This window comes from Cynoglossus semilaevis, chromosome Z, assembly GCF_000523025.1.
Source record: "Cynoglossus semilaevis isolate Cse_v1.0 chromosome Z, Cse_v1.0, whole genome shotgun sequence".
NCBI lineage: Eukaryota > Metazoa > Chordata > Actinopteri > Pleuronectiformes > Cynoglossidae > Cynoglossus > Cynoglossus semilaevis.
The window spans coordinates 9,130,235-9,148,381 of NC_024328.1; the positions used below are offsets into that span (position 1 = coordinate 9,130,235).

The 18,147-nt window shown below is 39.5% G+C and overlaps 4 protein-coding genes across 4 annotated transcripts; 1 reads left to right on the top strand and 3 right to left on the bottom strand.

The window, feature by feature from the left end:
* The first annotated feature begins 77 nt into the window (after positions 1-77).
* On the top strand, positions 78-2,375 carry rpl6 (ribosomal protein L6). Its single transcript, XM_025053296.1, has 6 exons — positions 78-242; positions 317-415; positions 804-947; positions 1,761-1,809; positions 1,916-2,100; positions 2,192-2,375. Exons 1-6 carry the CDS (start codon positions 96-98, stop codon positions 2,342-2,344), a joined length of 777 nt encoding a protein of 258 aa, XP_024909064.1. The 5' UTR covers positions 78-95; the 3' UTR covers positions 2,345-2,375.
* A 1,438-nt stretch (positions 2,376-3,813) lies between these two features.
* Positions 3,814-5,982, bottom strand: dynll1 (dynein, light chain, LC8-type 1). The gene is made up of 3 exons (XM_008336142.3): positions 5,826-5,982; positions 4,868-5,006; positions 3,814-4,193 (listed from the first exon to the last, which is right to left on the bottom strand). The coding sequence occupies exons 2-3, from the start codon at positions 4,997-4,999 to the stop codon at positions 4,056-4,058; spliced, it is 270 nt and encodes an 89-aa protein (XP_008334364.1). The 5' UTR covers positions 5,000-5,006; positions 5,826-5,982; the 3' UTR covers positions 3,814-4,055.
* A 1,203-nt stretch (positions 5,983-7,185) lies between these two features.
* Positions 7,186-12,777, bottom strand: polb (polymerase (DNA directed), beta). The gene is made up of 14 exons (XM_008336141.3): positions 12,636-12,777; positions 12,304-12,361; positions 11,007-11,073; positions 10,480-10,554; positions 10,300-10,358; positions 10,116-10,165; positions 9,982-10,033; positions 9,818-9,872; positions 9,662-9,734; positions 9,505-9,575; positions 9,335-9,421; positions 9,120-9,187; positions 8,442-8,581; positions 7,186-8,339 (listed from the first exon to the last, which is right to left on the bottom strand). The coding sequence occupies exons 1-14, from the start codon at positions 12,694-12,696 to the stop codon at positions 8,245-8,247; spliced, it is 1,011 nt and encodes a 336-aa protein (XP_008334363.1). The 5' UTR covers positions 12,697-12,777; the 3' UTR covers positions 7,186-8,244.
* Positions 12,699-17,033, bottom strand: enkd1 (enkurin domain containing 1). The gene is made up of 8 exons (XM_008336137.3): positions 16,419-17,033; positions 14,945-15,035; positions 14,623-14,847; positions 14,316-14,488; positions 14,100-14,225; positions 13,828-13,970; positions 13,574-13,710; positions 12,699-13,465 (listed from the first exon to the last, which is right to left on the bottom strand). Exons 2-8 carry the CDS (start codon positions 15,027-15,029, stop codon positions 13,305-13,307), a joined length of 1,050 nt encoding a protein of 349 aa, XP_008334359.1. The 5' UTR covers positions 15,030-15,035; positions 16,419-17,033; the 3' UTR covers positions 12,699-13,304.
* Positions 17,034-18,147: the final 1,114 nt, after the last annotated feature.

Consider the following 18,147-nt stretch of genomic DNA (forward strand, 5'->3'; position numbering starts at 1 on the left):
GTAATGCTGTTGTATACTGTACTTTACCTAAATGCTTCGTTTTCATTAATTCACTCAAACCCTGGAAACATTTTTTGTTTTGTTCTTGTTTTCAGATGGCAGAGGGAGACAAGAAGTCTGCCAAGAAAAGGCATGGGAGTCGAAACCCGGTTCTGGCCCGGGGTATTGGCCGGTACTCCCGCTCTGCCATGTACGCCCGACGGGCTATGTACAAGCGCAAGACCAAGACAACTGAAACCAAGGTGAGTTTAATATCAAGTCAAATGTGACAAGTTGACTAAATGGAAGTTATTCTAATTTTTTTTCCTTGTTTCAGGTTGAGAAAAAGCTCAGAATGAAGCCCAAGGCTACTGTTGTCAAGACTGTTGGAGGTGACAAAAATGGAGGCACTCGTGTTGTCAAGCTGCGCAAGTTGGTAAGTAATTTTGCTGTTAGAGCTACAAATGTGACCATATTAAACATGAAGTTTTGTGGTCTAAAATAACGATAATTGTTGGTTTTCCCATGTTGCAAGTCAAGCAGTATTATTTCATTGAACATTAAATTGCACTTGAGAAAAAACAATTTAAGACGTCAGGGTAGGCATACTGTCATAAAGGTTCAACACACAGCCAAAGAGGAAGTAATACAACCATAGGTTTGACATTGCCTCATAATGCTTGTTTAAGTCCTGCGGAGGTATTATATTGTAAACAAAAAAAGTAAATATTATTATTACCAGATTGGAACCAGTTGGTCATTTTTTGTTTGACTTAAAAGGTGACACACCAAAGTGAAATATCAACATTTTTGTTTCTTTGTAGCCCCGCTACTACCCCACAGAGGATGTTCCCCGCAAACTGAAAAGCCATGGGAAAAAGCCTTTCTGTCAACACAAGAGGAACCTCCGCTCCTCCATCACCCCAGGAACTGTACTTATCCTGCTCACTGGTCGTCACCGTGGAAAGGTGAGCTGAAGGGAGGGGCATGACAATTAACAGGTGCTGTTGTTTATCATATTGGATCAGCTTAGCAACTGTTCTGTGGATATTTTTTGGGGTCCGAAAGGCTGATTGTCAGTGTTGATGTCAACAGGTGTCAGCCCGATGTTGTAAAGAAGAAAATCTTTTAAAAAACAATGCAAAATTACCCAAACCAATAGTTTCTTGGGAGAGGACAACCTTTTTTTTTATATAAAATTAAAGGAACTGTAATCATACTTAATGTTGCTTTTTGCATCCATCCATGATAGAAAATAAAAATTCAACATTGAATGTTGTAAACCTACTCCAGACTGTACTGCAGTCTAGCAAAAACCACACACTCAAAGTTAATCATGTAAAAAGGAAGCTCAATTGTTTTTGTTGTTTTCAGTGAGGACATTTTTAAAAAATGGATAAAGACCAGAGAAAGGCTTTTGTAATTGCGTATAAAAAATCAGAACGAGGACACATTATAAGTTCAATATTGGAATAATTGCAAACCAGGGACTGCAGCCATTGTCACTCCTACTCTGAAATGTTGTACAGCTCAATTGAAGTATGTACTGTTTGCCCACACACTTTATTATGTAGGGAGTTTTTTCCGCTCACTAATATTGAAATGTCAGGATTTATATTTTTGTGTTCAAAGAATTTTGAGAAGAAAGAATTGTTCAGGCCATTTGTAAAATATATATAAAATGTATTTCAGTGTTGTACCTGGACATAAACTGGTGAATGCAGCTTTTGTGAAACTGTTAACTGGATTTCTTTTTTTTTTTTTTTTTTTTTTAACCCTAGCGTGTGGTGTTTCTGAAGCAGCTTGCCAGTGGTCTCCTGCTTGTCACTGGTGCGTAAAGTGTTGGTGGTGAAAATGTATACACAAACATCAGCGCCAGTAACTATAGGACACATTATTTAAAGTGCTCAAATTTTTTTTATTTTTTTTCCTCCAGGCCCTCTTGCTTTGAACAGAGTCCCCCTGCGCAGAGCTCACCAGAAGTTTGTCATCGCCACCAAAACCAAAGTTGACATCTCTGGCATGAAGGTCCCCAAAAATCTCAACGATGCCTATTTTAAGAAGAAGAAGCTGAGGAAGCCCCGTCACCAGGAGGGAGAAATCTTTGATACAGAGAAAGAGGTGAGCTGACAAAACTCTGATTTTTGTGACATGATTTCAAATTAACTGTGACTGTCATCTAAATGGTGCATCATGGGATTTGTCTTTGCAGAAGTACCAGCTGACAGAGGAAAGGAAGGCAGACCAGAAAGCAGTCGATGCTCAGCTCCTGTCTCTCATCAAGAAAACACCTCAGCTGTCAGGATACCTGCGCACTACTTTCTTCTTGTCAAATGGAGTCTTTCCTCACAAGCTGGTTTTCTAAATGTGTTGTAATAAAGAGTACCACCATCTAATGACGTATCTTGTTTGTTCGTAATGTAGATGCAGGTAATACTCACCTGAAGTAGTACATGTTTTAAAAGTCAAAAGCTGAAGCACTGATGTTTGCATTAGAGTTGGGCAACAGCAGTGGTTTTTAATGTGAACCTTTGACGTTTGTTGTCTTTCATACCTATGGCTCCTTTTAGCTTCTGTATGTTTTTCTGTATTCATCTGTCTCTGGGTTACAAGGAGCTGATCCTAACAGTTGGTTGAGGCAGTCTTTCATGATTTTAAGAAAACACAAGGGGTTGAATGAAAGTTGTTCATTCAACCTCTACCCTAATGAATGGGCCATGTGCAGTTGCCTTCTGTCCCATGGGGGCAGTTTACTGATATGTTAGAAGTAGACTGGCTTTATTGTGCTAGATGCTGCCAGGAACACTCCAGGCAATGCAGTGCAACCAGAGTGTGTGGTGTAGAGAGAGGCAGGCTGTAGGATGTGCTGACTGACAGTTTGGAGATGTTGATTCCTCTTTATTTGGTCTAAAGAGTCTTTTCGGAATGTCCAAAATACAGGGAACCCGCAAACTAGTGTTCCTTTCTGTATGGCAAGTTTCCATTTCCACCATGTAGCCCCGGCACAGTTTTTATGGGCTGGAACATTTGCCAATATTCCCTGGGGTTTCCAAGTCTGAGAAGGTACCACACTTGGCAGATGTATGTTGTTGCAAAAACAATTCTCACTTGGATTGATAATGGCTGAAACAAGCATTGACACATGGCAGGTGAATTGTGCTGAACTTGTTTTGGAATACTGCCTAACTGTTTGAAGGCTTTCTTAGCAGCAGTATATAATGTCCAATCCTAGATATTTAATACCTGTAATGATGTCATTTAAAATATTCTAATGAAGGTCAACGTACATTTGAGTGGTTGTTTTTATAGAATATTAGCTTAAGATTTTGTTTTTAGCCTTTACATTTCTAATTTTTCTACATGGAGTTGGAATTGTCTACAAAAGATGATTTTGGAACACCTGAAATTATTGTCTCGCACATGCACCATGTGACTATCGGCGTGGACGTTGTATAATTAGGGCAGATTCTGTTCAACAACATTCTTGAATATTCTCCAGGTGTCTGGGTCTCATTTCCTGGAATGTCAAGATGATCATGCTGTCATGCCGTGCACTCAAAGAATAGACATGTAAACATCACGGGTGCCCAAACTGTTCCACGAAGGGCTGCTGTGGCTGCAGGTTTTTGTTTCAAGCAAGCAGTAGCACACCTGAGTTGAAAGGTTTAATCAACTGGTCTCAGTCTTCAGACAGCTGAAGGTCAAACTATGTGCTCTTGGTTGGTTGGAACAAAAACCCTGCAGCCACACGGCCCTTTGAGGAACAGTTTGAGCATGCCTGATCTATATGAAGTGTTGTGAAGAAAAGGTGAAATAATCACACCAGACAATGGACCCAGTCAGCTTAACAGCTATGCTTTAATTAAAAAATGACATGTTACGTAACAAGACAAAAATAAATACAAGTGTTATCTCTTCAACATAGCCACGCTTGTCTTAAACCTTATAAACAGAACAAGTAGAAAGCAGCACAGAAAAGGCAGCGGCCTCTTGCCAAGGAATGATAAGTGCCTTTGTCAATTCAGTCAGTACTGTATGTATGGTCAGCTGGTGTGGAGAGGGAAAAGCGCATCCCCTCAACCCGACTTAAACAGCAGAATGGCCACCTGACCCAAGTAGAAGTAAATGAAATGCTTGGTCTCATGGGTCACGTAGCTGCCGAAGTTTCTCCCAACAATGCAGTGCCAGGTCGGGTTGTATTTCTTGTCAAACTCCTGTGTTTTGGACAAAGACACATTGTTCTCAGACACTGGTGGAAGAATACATGGCTGAGCCAAAAAAACAAAAACAGCAAGTATTGAATGACTGAAACATTTAAAAAAAAAAAAAAAAAAGGCGTGTTGAATTCCCAAAAAATTTCAAATGCTTTCAAATGTTATGTTCTAGACCTGGTGCCATGATTACTAATACTGAGTGTTTTAACTGCCCATCTGGATTTAACCCCATGACAGACATGTCTGATCTGTCAATCACAGCAGGCGCAAGTAATCTGAGGAGCTGTGACAAACTTGCATCTTGTTATGATCCATTTTGATGAAGCTAAAAAGGTAATTACAGTTCTAAAAAAGGGACTTATTTTGAAACGTTCTATACACTTTTTTTTAACTTTAGTGCAAAGCCACTTCTTCGATGTACTACTACTATATCATCTCTTTTGGAACTTTTCGTACAAACTGAGTATTGATCCTAGAAAGGCCCTGACTGGACTCCCCTACCCAGAGCAAGAATTTCATCATGGAATATATGGAATGCTGCCCATTTCCTTTGGAAATACCAGCATGGGTGTGGAACACCATCAGCGACCGGACATTTACTCTGAGATTCCGTCATTTACACCCATAAAATCCACTGGCACGGGATCGTTTAAAAGTTATGCCTGCAGTTGTACCTTCTTGATGTACGCAGCGATGTCTTTCTCGATGTTGTACTTCTCCAGGGCCTGAGTGGCGCACTCCACGGCGTCCTGCTGCATGTCCTCCGACATGTCAGCGTTCTTGATCACTGCCTTTCTGTCAGACATGGTTGCTCTGGAAACCAAAACAGAGGAAGATTAGTCATCATCTTCACACAGAGCATCGTTTTAATCACAAATACACTCGTCAACTTCAGCTATTCCAGTTGAGGACAGCGTGCGAATTTGTAATCGATCTGTCCGACCATCGATAGCCGATATCGGATGCAATATCTGATCACGTGATCATAATGAGAGCCTCAGGAATTGTGTGTTGTTTTTTTTAACAGAGTCTGTGTTTATGCCTGAAAAAAAAAACATGAGAGAATTACAGTCACACGCTGACTCCCAGCATCCTTCCCTCCTCTTATCGACATAACCACTGGATGTGATGTTCGCGCACCAGGGTTCTACTCCGGTAGAGAGAAATAAAGGAAACCGTTGGTTCACGGACCGTGGAAATTATTACATAACATGTGCCAAATCAAACGTGAAGTTGCCTTTTCTTAAAGTGTTGCATAACAACAACCGTTCGCATCGATGCGTACTTTTAACAGGGCATTTACAAGCCTTTACTGACAATTGTCAACGTTCGTATCTTTTACATACATAATAATAATAGTAATTGAACAATGTTGCTGCGATATGTCAATGAGTTTAACGCTATCTACTTTTAAGCTAAAACTATTGGCAGACCATAACGTAACGTTTGGTTAAGAGAGGACTTCGAAGCGCTGGCAGCTAACAGCACCGCCACATGCGCAACTAAGACGATGAAGCGCCGCAGCTCATTCATTCTGCAAAATACGGCGAAAACAGTTCACATTGTACGATATATTCACAAAGGGTAAAAAAGACATAGTTGAATAAAGCGTACGTTAACCGTCGAACCTACCCGGTTAGTGTTGCGTTGACGGTGTTCAAGGTTTGAAACAGAAGCCTGCAGCTGTAGCGACAACTCCCGCGAACTGGTTGACACAAAAGTGATGTGAGTGTCTCGTTCAGAGGCTGCAGCTGTGCATTTATGTTATTGGTCGATATTAATGCACGGTGTGATCTGATTGGCTGGTTCCGGCCCGTCTTTCTGCTGTTTCTGTCTGCATTTTATTTCAAACCGTCATGCTTTGCGCGACTCGCGGTTGTCACGGTAACCATAGTAAACAGCTTCACGGGCGACGGCACCTACTGTAACCTATGTACATACAGTAGAGGAATGAATGCAGTACAAACACAGCAGTGGTCACAGAAATTCGAAGCAAAGTGGCTTTATTTACAAAACTGACGTTGCTGCAATTTATTTATTTTTTTAATTGACGAAACCCGATATTGTTAAGGCCATAAAAACGGGGACACAATTGTGAAGCCCTTAAGAATAATCGTATTTTTTATTTTAAGAATCATATCAAAAGGGAATGATATGCAGTCACCAAATATCAGGATGAAAACAGGACCCCAAAATTGATGTAAAATACAATTGCGGGTTTTGTGTGTGTGTGGGGCGGGCGGGGGGGTCGCTTTACTTTTTTCTTGTTTTAAAACGTAATTGTAACTAGTAGCTATAAATGTACGATAATATACAACTATTTGAAAGAAAATTCTCGTTAACCATTCTCGTTTTTATCACCTCTGCTGTAGTAGTCCCTGTATAGGAATTCCATGTTTTCTGTTAAGTATTCTAATTAAGAGTTTGAGCATTCACGTTCAAAGGCATCGTGGGAAAAAATAATAAAGGACCGATTTAAGACTTAAGGAAATGGAATTAAAATTTAAACAAACTTATGGATAAATGAAAAGTAAACAAAACACCGATCAGTTCAATATGATCCACATCATTTAGGGCAGAACGTAGCAGAAAACAACAAAAGTCCTTTTGGGTTTTTGGTGGAAAACCAAAAACGGGAAACTCCCAACATTCCTACAACAAATCCTGCTGAGGTTAGTATTTACAAACGTTTACCACAAAGGGCTATTATGTATTTTTCCCCTCCTTTTACTTATTTAGTATTTTCTAAACATCCTGTTCAATGAAAACACACATTTCCACCTAATATTCTTAAGCAGTTTTCTCCTCCTTCGTATAACACAAAGGATCTGTGTTCAGTGTCTGACCACAGAACTTATCACTCCAATACTCCTCTTAGGCCACACCCCTACAAATTTCCATGATGGCACATTACTTTTAAAATGTATTTTAAACAGAGTCAATCAGAATGTGCAGTACTGTAGAAATGTAATTAGAAAAAATGACAAGACACTTTCCTTCCCCACCCATTTATTTGACACATTTCACACAGGAATAACAGGTATCTTTAAAAAAAAACAACTTTTGAATTTTTTTTTTTTCATTTGCATTTAAACACCAAACAGACTATTCTTAAAACTACAGCTCCAAGTTTTGTAGCTTACACTAGCTTCCTCACAGTTAACTACGTGTTACATTTATATACCTCTACTCCTAAATGCCCTGTTGTGAGCGCTCAACATGCAGTTCACACCCTCTCCACACAATCGCACATGATAAATAATTTGTAACAGTCATTCTAAACAGTAAATACTAAAAAGGGCATTTTTAGATTTGTCTAAAATATTTTTCAGTGAAAACTGAGCCTGTTGTCAGCAGCTACTGTTCACATCAATGTCAATATGAATAAAATCAAATCAGAGGGGAAAAAATGGTAAAACACTATAGGTCAAGATACTAGAACCATTATTTAAGACTTTATTATTTATCCATCATTAATCAGTGAGGGAGTCTGTCATGTAACTAAAAATGTTTATGAACGATCCCAGCTGTCATGACAGCGGTGGGGAGAATCATGCTAGTGATAGATGAGAAGCAGCGGTAACAGGAGACACATAGGCCATGATTTTGTTCCGAGACGTTCCTGAAATATCAACTATTAAATGCAATGGCGTTAAGCCAAGAATTAAATTATTTAAACGTTTTTTGTCACATATCATGGGAGACTTTTTTTTAAATGTTTAAAAAATATTGGGGAGCACACAGAGTTTACATCATTGTTTCCCAAAGACTGGGTCCCAAGAAATTTTTTTTTTGGGTCATCTCACATCATGTTTCCCATGAGTTTACGAATAATGTCTAACTTGGGTCTCGAAGGTTTGTGACTTTTAAAATATGGGTCCCCAGATAAAAAGTCTGGCAAACACTGATTTGCATCACCAGGATAAGGCAGGTAAAAACGTTTTCATAGTTGTTTTTTTTCAATACCATAAAAGTGATACATGTTACACATAGTTCTGATTCTAACTCTACTCAAGTTTTAGCCGTAAAAACAGGAAGCACGTTCGCCCGATCACTCGCTGCGTTCCTTTGGCTCTCTGTATCTGTAATCAATATATTCAAAGATGTCTCTCTCACTGTCCACAAAAAGAGGCTCTCCTGCCACACCTGTAAAACAGACATGGACAGTTGATATGAAGAAGCTGGTGAGGCCAACACATGGTGCAGGAACAGTTGGTGAGTTCAGAGGGTTCATGTCATAGGACTCACCGGTGACCCCGATTGGTCTTATGGTGTATTCATTAAGAGTGAATCCCTTCTCCAGAGCGTGAGTTCTCATATTCTTGTTGAAGATATCACTTCCAGTGAAATACAGGACTCCACAGTAGTACTGGTCCTTGGGAATTAACCTTTTGAAAAATGGAAAATGGACAGTTATTGTCCAGGTACAGCTGATGAGGAGAAAGTTCTGCTTCCCAACCCTCATCTCTCACCCAGTGAAGTAAAGTTACAGAGGGAGGTGGTGACTATCTATGCCTAAAACACAAGACATGTCTTTGATACAGTGATGTAATGAAGTTGATGCAGACTGAGTGTATGGTGAGTGTATACAGAGTTTTTACACTGGATGTTCTACCGGGGCAGCCTGTGGCCTAGTGGGGTAGGAACGGGTTGATAATCAGGGACAGATAGATCAGAACGTTACTGATCTCTGTTGGGAAATAGTAGTGTCCAGTGGCTTAGGCAAAATGCAAATAAAAAGTTCAACCAGAGTGAAACAAATTAAGCCCATCAAACCCGTTGTTTCAAACATGGCTGAATGTATGAACTATAAGCACAGTTTCATCATTTGATTGACTGTTCACAACAGTGTCATCTCAGTTCCAACCCAGAAAAATAGTTTTGGACTGAGGAAATAGCTCCTGACAGCATTATTAATTTAGGCACCTGATATCAATACGTCTGTGGAGGTATTCCTCCTCATCTTCATCACTCTGCTGCAGTTGGCAGACACCCTACAAAAACAACATCAAGGACATTGTGATCTCAGTCATGCGCTCCGTGAGTTGGGTGCAGTTACTGTACTAATTGCGTTAGCCATCGCAACATCAAAAACATTTCCATTAGCACGTGATATAGGAAAAAAAAGCCACGGGTCTCACCATGAACTTGGTGTCACCTTTAGACAGAGTGTCTGTCACAAAACCCAGGCTTTCAAAATGATCGACCACAGCATGGAGGAGTTTGGGCTGGAAATGATTAGAAAGAGTAAAGAAGACGGTAAAACCAAAACACACCAGTGGTCGATGAGAGAGAATTAATGGAGTTTTACCTGCTTCTCAGTCTGAGACGTAAAGTCTGGGTGAGTCAGCAAAATATCAATATCACCACTCGAGGCAGCTCCTGGAAAATTAGCAAAAATGAATTGAATATTGTAACAACAGTCTATTTGAGCGGTAGTCTAACCGAACGATGACGCAACGTTTTACCTCTCCTGTAACTACCACAGATTGTTCCGATGTATTCAGGGTCAATTTTCTGCAACTCTCCAAGAATCAGGGTCTAGGATTTATACAGCACGCAGATTTAATTATGCTGCACAAAATATATCTGAAGATAACAGATTGACATGAAAGCGCAATCACCTCCATCTTTTCCATTTCAGCACGAGGGATCCTTTTCTCAAACTCTTCAAAGTACCTGAGAGTAGAAAAATAAAACCATTAGACACGGCTTCACTGTCTTATCTCCCTATTAATTTAGTCCACATCTGAGTGAAGGAAATTAACGTGTTTCCCAGTGAACTCACTTGAGTCCAATCTGTTGATGATGATTCAGCTTGTGCTCAATCTTTTTCAGATCTAAAAAAAGTGTTAAAAATTAGTCAACAGCTAACACGTTAGCCGGGTGAAGTTTTGTTGAAGTTGCAACTGCAACACAAACCTTCTAAAGTCTTGACCCCTTCTTCAAAAAATTTCCTGGCTGCAGCAGGGCTGAAATTAGCGTCCATGAAAATAAATTCAGAATTAGAAGCTAAATACTGTATGTCTTCTATTAGACACTCATGAAGTTCAATTCATACAATTAATGCTGTGCTTGATTTGTCAAAAAGTTCAATTGAATTTACCCGATTCCTGTCACTCTGGTGAGGAGATTGATGGAAGTGCTTGTGTCATCATTTCGAATCTAGACACGAGAAATACAGAGGACAGCTCATTACTGTGTGCAATGTAATAAAATTAGGATTTTAATGAACCAAACATAAAATGCATCAGCAGGGATGTTATTTACATTCCCGAACACCGACCTTTTCCAGTTTCCGTAGTTTGCCTGTCTGTAGGAACTCGTCAATCTTTTCAGCTATTTTAGCACCAACACCATCCTGTGGAAATGTGAAAACAAACACGAGGGTGTTAACTGGTGTGATCTGTAGCGGTTATGTAAGATGTCCAGAGTGGCTGCTGACAAATATTTTTTAGGCCACAACAAAGAGCAGCAGCAGTGCGTGACTGTTAGCAAAGACCAACAATGATTCACTTTCCAGTGCACATCAGTCTTGAAGATGAAACAGTGTCAGCTCAGTGAGAACCAGGTCACCGTTTCCATTTCTGACAGGTCAGTATCACTGTGTTCACCTCAACATCAAACTCTGACAGATTAGGAGAGGAATGTGCCCATTATCATATATTACTGTATTTGTTGAAATAGAGATTAAAAAAACAACAACACTACACTGCTGTTTTTTTCCCACTTTTACTGCACACTACAAATTTTCTAATAGTGTTTTTGAAGGGTAGCCAATAAGGACATTGTAACTGTATTCCGTAGACATACCAGCTTTTTGGCCTCTTCACCATTCCGGATCTTGTTGGGATATTTAGAAATGGTGGATGCAGCTTTCCTAGTTGGAGTACAAGACAGGAGTTATGTAATTAATACACAGACACAGTAATGACAACCTGGTACTGGATTTTAATGACACTTTTCACTAGGATTTTTGGATAAGAGTCAGAATCATTTAAAAAGCCAATTTTACTGATCTGGAATCTTCTTTCAGGATTGACCATCATAGATCTTCTGTCTGCCTCTAACCCAAACCTTTAGCCTCAGCTGCTGTTACATAATTCATAATTTTTAATAATCTGAATTTGTCGACCCGAGGTGTCACCCTGGTAATGTTATTTCTAATCCTGTCCATCTTGGTCACACTTCAAGTTAATCTCTGCATCTTGAACTCCACCATTTCAGTATCTTGAAGCACATGTCCACTGCAGGGACCTGGGCTGAGTTGTACAATGAACCTTTTGTAGGCACTAAAGGTTCTTCTTTGTAAAGGCAGTGGAATTAGCATGACGATAAGGCAGAGAAGTTTAGTGGAAAAAAACACCAAGTTTCTAACATCACAGAGACACCATTAGCCATACAGCTAGAGTTTGTTTGCAGGAAATACTAGTTTATAACAATTTGCTTTTTCGAATCCACATTTTTACGTCTAGCCTTTAAATCCCCACCATTTAAACTAAAGTAATTCTCATTTTTTAAATGGCAGTTGGTATCATGTTGCATTACTGCCACCCTCTGGTCAATCTCTATTTCACTTGACCGTACAGCTAATTTATGATAAGGCCTTCCTAAAACACAAATATCATAATCGTCCACCTCTCACGTCTGTATCACCTCCAAAACTTGGAAAGTTTTTGAAATATATAGTCAACAGTGTCATCTGTTCTGTTGCCAATGTTTATCCCATTTATTTATTTTTGTACATACAAATACAACATGATCCACTGTCTCCTATTACAAAAGAACACATTGTGTCTCTATCTTTCCTGTACGTTGTCTTGTTCCTTCTTCTTCTATGACTACTCTTTACCTCCCTAATGTTGCTGTCTTATCCTACTCTTACCACACATAACACAATGCTGTACTATTTGAATACTACATGGTCCAGAATATCCTGTTTTACTCCATCTGGTGCCCATCACCCCTGCTAACAGGGAGGAATGCTGACACATTATATGACACCGGCCCAACCTTGATCCCATCTGTCACTAACCATTAAAAAAAAACAAACAAACAAATATATACACCAAGACAAATTAGACACTGCAGGGGAGTGTCTAAAAATTACCTGTATGCATTGTACTTGTGTATGGCTCTGTTGACATTTTTCTCATAGTTGGCCAGCTCTGGAAACACAGAACATGATGAGGTGGCGTTTTTGGAAGGTATTTAAATAGAAGAACTTTAAGGAGCAGGAGAGTCGACACAAAACGTCAGAATATCTGGCTTTAAAAAAACAAAAGTTGAAACTAAGGAAATAGTGCCTTCTCGTGATATCGAAAACGTACCCAGCACCAATGTTTGAAACTACTGGTTATTTCTATTCATAAACAAAGCAGACCACAGAGCTACTAAGTTAGCTGTTAGCTGCTAGCAGCCTTTCGTCGTCTTCATACGTACCAACAAGAAAGTCTGTAATTCCCTCATTGGGGGATTCCTGGGGGGCTTTCCTCTTGCTCATTGCTAATTAATTAAATTCTAAATATTAGTTACTACCCGAGATCTTTGTTCGAATATGTTGTAATCTAAGTTAGCGTTAGCACATTGACTGTACCACACTGAACAATGAATAAGACGCAAGGGGGAGGGACGTACGTCTTACGTCATAGAGTCGCGAAGAACCAATGAGATTCATTAAAGACTTTTTCTTCTCTATGCACGTTGTCCATGTCCAATCGTGGATTTTGTTGATGACACAAATGTTGATTAATAAATATATTATACATTGATCTTTTTTCAAATTTACATTTATTTTATTAATGACACACAAACATCATGTTTTTGCAGTTAATAAAATCTAGATAGCATATGTAGTTTGAACCAGATAAAATTAAAACAGGTTTATAATGACAAGCATGCATTGTTTCATGAGGCTTCTGAAAAAAATGAAAACAAATTTCAGTAGAACACTGGATTATGTACAGTGATAGTTTGTTTTACATTAACCAGAACAAAAACATTAAAAAAAAAAAGAACCACAGGACCAATTATCTTCATTCTCTTTCTTCCTCGTCTTGGTCTTTAATGTTTGACAGTAGATGTCCCTCACCTTTGCTGCTTTCTCACGTGTTAGGAGTCAATTTTTACGTAAACTTTGTCCCTTGAGAAGATTTTAATGGCTTCTTCAATTTCCGAAAGCCTACAGTCAAGATGAGCGCGGCGTGAGCGAACACTCAGATTGTCAGCTTTGAGAGGAATTGACAGCAGCTCGGTCACCAGAGAACGATGGGCTGGGGGGAAATTTAACAACAACAATATTAACTGAAAACATTACTAACATGTTTATTATTTTAACCGTCACAACAAATGTAATGTAAGTGAAACATAGACAGACATACTTTCTTTCAAGGACTTCAGTGTCTCCTGCCTCTCACTCTCTGACATCATCGTGTGTCCAGATGGGATTGTAGGATCAGGCGCATTCTTCCTCCTTTCCTCCGCCTCTCGACGCCACTGTTCCTTCCTTTCCTCCAGACTAAGAGTGTGTGTTGAGAACACAATTAGGGGGGAAAAATACACAGGCAACAGGTGTTGTAACATTTGGTGTCGGTCATACTGGTAAATAATTAGACTGTTGTTTTGGATTACTCACTACTGAGGCACCTGTCCCTTTACTGCACTTGGTACAGGTTTGTCTCTCAGATTGGTCAGAGACTGAGATCGACGCAGACCAGCTTTTCCCGCAGCTCTGGCATTGTGCCTGATGAAGTCAATGGTGTGACCTTCAATCTCTAACTGCAGTTGTATCAAACAAAATAAGGAGTCAAACTAAAACTGGAATACAAGTGAAATTAATTTGTTTCTTAAAAACAGTGCAAGTCATGTGGGGAAAAAGTAGAGGCGCTTGAACCTGGTGTTCCTTACTCTTAAATCTGGGTCTTGTGCAGGTACACAGGAAGCAGATCGAGGTCTGGGTGTGCTAGTGGATCCACTGTTTGAGTGTGCCTTTAGAAAACCTTTACACTGTGGTTTGACTGTTGGACTGGACATCTATAGGACAGAAATTGGATTACAAGTAAACCTGGAATATGGCTACCATACTGACTTTACATATATATAATCTAAAGGCAGCTTCCTTACCTGGAGGTGGGCAGTGACCCTGGATGGTACCTTCTCATATTTGGGTGAGGTCCAAAGAGCTTTGACTGGAACTGGACGAGACTGTGCTCTGTGAGCCTCCTGCTCTTTGTACCGTCTCTGGATCTCTCTGAGACGACGCACATTCTCTTTACTGAAATCGTACACCTTTGGCTCTGAAATCATCAGTGATAAAAGTTGTCTGGGATAATTTTTAAAACAAATATTTACATCATGTTATCATATGTGCAAAACTCTTAAATCTGATCCTGTCTTTTTCATAATAGTTCTTACATATTTTGAAACTTACTGGGTTTGGGAATGGGGGCAAACGAAACACCATCTAGTTTTAGTAGTTGCCCCACAACCCCTCTTTGTCCCCGTTCCAAAATATGGGTAGCATTAGGTCCGATACGAGGAGGTGGTGCCGGGGTTCGTGCACTGTAGTAGCCAGGGTACAAGACTGGATCTGGAGCGAGTGGCCCAGAGAGCAGAGTCCAAGTACCGTTATGGTTTCCCTCTAAACGTCCACGAGCTGAAAGATCCAAGAATAGAAAACCTTTTACATTTTTACTTTCCATTAGCAGATACATTTGTAGGGGATGTCACTCAACTCTAAAACAATACTAGACCTGAAACTGGTCGTCTGTAATCCTGAGGAATCAGAGAAGGATCCGGGGGAATCGGCCCAGATATTGATGAAGGTCCCTCACACATCTGTACCTAGAAAGAGTTTAAAAGAAAAATCACGGTTAGGAGTAATTGAGGAAAAGCAAACACTTGAGAACACTTTTAAATCCAGTATATGTTTATAGGGGTATACATTTGATCCATTTACATTTGATGTATTTTAACTGCTTAAACCAGTTTTTCTTAACTTTTTTTCGAGGACCCATATTTTAAGAGTCACAAACCTTCTCGACCCAAGTCAATAGACATTATTGATAAACTCCTGGGAAACATGATGTGAGACGACTCAAAAGAAAAATTTCTTGTGACCCACCTGAGGGTCTGGACTTAGTCTTTGGGAAACAATGGCCTAAAATACATAGTTTTGTTAGCAATTTTAAATGCCATTTAAGGAGCCAGACAACTAAATTCCCTCATAAATCGCATAAACATCTCAACTCATTACAATGTGTTGACTTTTAAATGTTTACAACCAAATTAAAAAAAACAAAAAGCAAAAAAAAAACAAACAAAATCTTAAAATCCATCCATCCATTTTCATCCGCTTATCCGTTGCCAGGTCACGGGAGTCCACTGGGAGGTACCAACCATCCTAACTGGGATTTGATCTTCCCAAAGAGGTGAACCCTGGGGTTCCACACCAATGACAGAGACATTGCCACAGGGCCAAAGGGCCACAACTCAAAATGAATTGAGAAAAAATAATTGAGAGAAAGGATCAAAGTCAGGTGAGGTTTTTACCATAGTTTCTCATGTGACCACTGATGACATCACAGACCCAAACATGAAAAAAAAAAGAAGATGAAAGAATGATACTACATGAAGCGTATCTGCTCTACCACAAATAAGAACAACTGATGGTGTATTGATTTGAACTGAGGAGGAGGGACATTCAAAATTTAAACAGACTTCTTCACGTGTTGCCTCTTCTGGCAACATTATAAATGCTTCAACAAGGCACATATTAAAAACATAGGAGCTCCAACAACAACAAATCCCTGAAATGTAAGTTTAACAGGGCTCGTCTGCTGGAATTTTCTCCGGAGAAATACAATTATTTAGTAATACAGCATTATACATGACAGCTGTCCCCGTTTTAGACAACACAGTTAAAGGTACACTGTTTAGCATTTAGCAACCCTCAGTGGTGAACTTGTCAAAGCCTCCAGTAGAAAATAAATAACCTTTACTGATCATTTAAATACAGCAGAACATACTGTGACTGAAGTCCAAAACAATGCACCTTTACAGACAGACATAATCAGCTTTAAAATGCACTCGCGAGTGCAGGTTTTGTTTTTATAATCGTTCATACATCGTGTAAGTCCACCCGCACGCACACACACACACCCACACACACATCTTCGCTGTAGAAATGTTATTCGTAATACAAAAAGGCTCCATGGTAAAATGTACCTGAGCTCACACTGAGCAGCTGATATCGGTTATGTCGAAAACAGTGATCAAACAAAAACCCTTCGTTTACTTCTATCTGTTGATCCGAGGATTTTTGTTCACCCGCGGCGTTGACGTCAATGTATCGACTCTAATGTCCTTCACCATGGCAACGCCGACGCCGCGCATAGAAATGTACGTGACAGACAGGAAGAGCAACATACCCGCTCGTTGACAGTTTTAGAGAGATGTTGATTTTATAAAATGCAAAATGCAAAATGCAAAACAATTTACCAAAGAGGTAAAACGAAGACAGATACATGTATGGAGGGATGAATATCTGTACAAATGGATGGGTGACTGTTTAAAACAGGTGGACACAGTTAAATAGATTAAGCCAACAGATGGATAGACGTGGACATTGATGATGATACATGAGTCATGAGTCCTCTCATAGTTCGCCTGAATGGAGCTGCGGGACACTGGTTGAAGGACATTGGAAGCTGTCAATTAATTGATTCAGGCGTGACTCACAGGAAGTGTTTTGTTTTTTGATCGCAGGCTGGCGGCAGTTTTGGAGTTCTTGATTCAACCATTATGCTTTTGTAAATTATTAACCCTTGTGCGGTCCTTCGTGGTCACCTAGACCCAATATGTCTTTGTGTGCGTAGGTGTGCGTGTGCGTGTGTGTGTGCATGTTCCTGTACTGCGTGACATGTGCCAACCTTTCCTCATATTCATTAATACTCATATTCTGGGACAAGATGAAAATCATTGCAAGGACAAACGGTGTTACCAAAATGCAAAGGACATCGGGAGGGTTAAGCGGATTGGTAGCCTATATCCAAACGTTTTTGGGGTTTTTTGCCTGCAGAAGTATTATTGGGCGTCACTTAATGGACCTAGTCACAGGAGCCAGTCTGAAACATGACGCCGTTGCCGCGAGTGCGAGACGAAGCAAAGGTGCATGGACACATGGACACATGGATACAAGGAAGAATAAAACAGACTTAAGATGAATTAGTGAATCAATGGCTGACGAATGAGCATCTAAATAAATACAAGCATCTAAAGATTATGCACATGACTAACTTATTACATAAAATAGTCACTATTAAACTATTGTTAAAAAGAATAATAAAACACGTGGAATTTATTTAAAGCTATACAAAACTTACTAGTATATGGACAATTAAAAAATATATGTAGTATAAACGTAAATAAACATCTCATATGTTACAATTACATTCATAAATATAATTAAAAATGTATGTATTAAGTCATTCATTCAACAAACTTGCGTTTTTGTGAGGACATATTTTGCGTTCTAGCAAGTGTATTTCTATGTGGAAGACAATACTTTGCCTGAGCGTTGTTGTCTCTGTGTATTTCACGATTGCTGCCCTTAAACCTTTTAATAAATCTCTATCTATAACCGCTTCTCAGTTTCATAACGCCATAAACTGAATAGGATGGGACAGGAACTTTGTACTGTTCATAACCTTGACAGACCACCCGCAGGGCAGACACATTGTGCCACCTGTCATAAACAAGAACTATTTGCCACCTAGTGGTGGAAGAATGTAATTACGAAGATCTCGTTTGTTGGTTTATCAAAATTCTTTGCTGTTGTCGTTAAGGGCTATACACTACCAAAGTATAAAACTTTAGTTACAATATTTAGTGCGTAAGGTAACGTACAATAACGAATAATTATCACTTATATTAACATTTTCAGTGAGTTGCACAA

Excerpts from the sequence above, each read along its gene's own strand:
- polb (XM_008336141.3), bottom strand. The coding sequence starts at position 12,696 with ATGAGCAAGAGGAAAGCCCCCCAGGAATCCCCCAATGAGGGAATTACA. Across the intron at positions 9,422-9,504 it reads CGTCTCAGACTGAGAAGCAG|CCCAAACTCCTCCATGCTGT; the intron begins GTAAAACTCCAT and ends AATCATTTCCAG. Across the intron at positions 8,340-8,441 it reads AAGACCAATCGGGGTCACCG|GTGTGGCAGGAGAGCCTCTT; the intron begins GTGAGTCCTATG and ends TCTGTTTTACAG.
- dynll1 (XM_008336142.3), bottom strand. The coding sequence starts at position 4,999 with ATGTCTGACAGAAAGGCAGTGATCAAGAACGCTGACATGTCGGAGGAC. Across the intron at positions 4,194-4,867 it reads TCGCTGCGTACATCAAGAAG|GAGTTTGACAAGAAATACAA; the intron begins GTACAACTGCAG and ends TCCAAAACACAG.
- enkd1 (XM_008336137.3), bottom strand. The coding sequence starts at position 15,029 with ATGTGTGAGGGACCTTCATCAATATCTGGGCCGATTCCCCCGGATCCT. Across the intron at positions 14,226-14,315 it reads GGGTCACTGCCCACCTCCAG|ATGTCCAGTCCAACAGTCAA; the intron begins GTAAGGAAGCTG and ends TCTGTCCTATAG. Across the intron at positions 13,971-14,099 it reads CACAAGACCCAGATTTAAGA|TTAGAGATTGAAGGTCACAC; the intron begins GTAAGGAACACC and ends ATACAACTGCAG.
- rpl6 (XM_025053296.1), top strand. The coding sequence starts at position 96 with ATGGCAGAGGGAGACAAGAAGTCTGCCAAGAAAAGGCATGGGAGTCGA. Across the intron at positions 243-316 it reads CCAAGACAACTGAAACCAAG|GTTGAGAAAAAGCTCAGAAT; the intron begins GTGAGTTTAATA and ends TCCTTGTTTCAG. Across the intron at positions 1,810-1,915 it reads TGGTCTCCTGCTTGTCACTG|GCCCTCTTGCTTTGAACAGA; the intron begins GTGCGTAAAGTG and ends TTTTTCCTCCAG.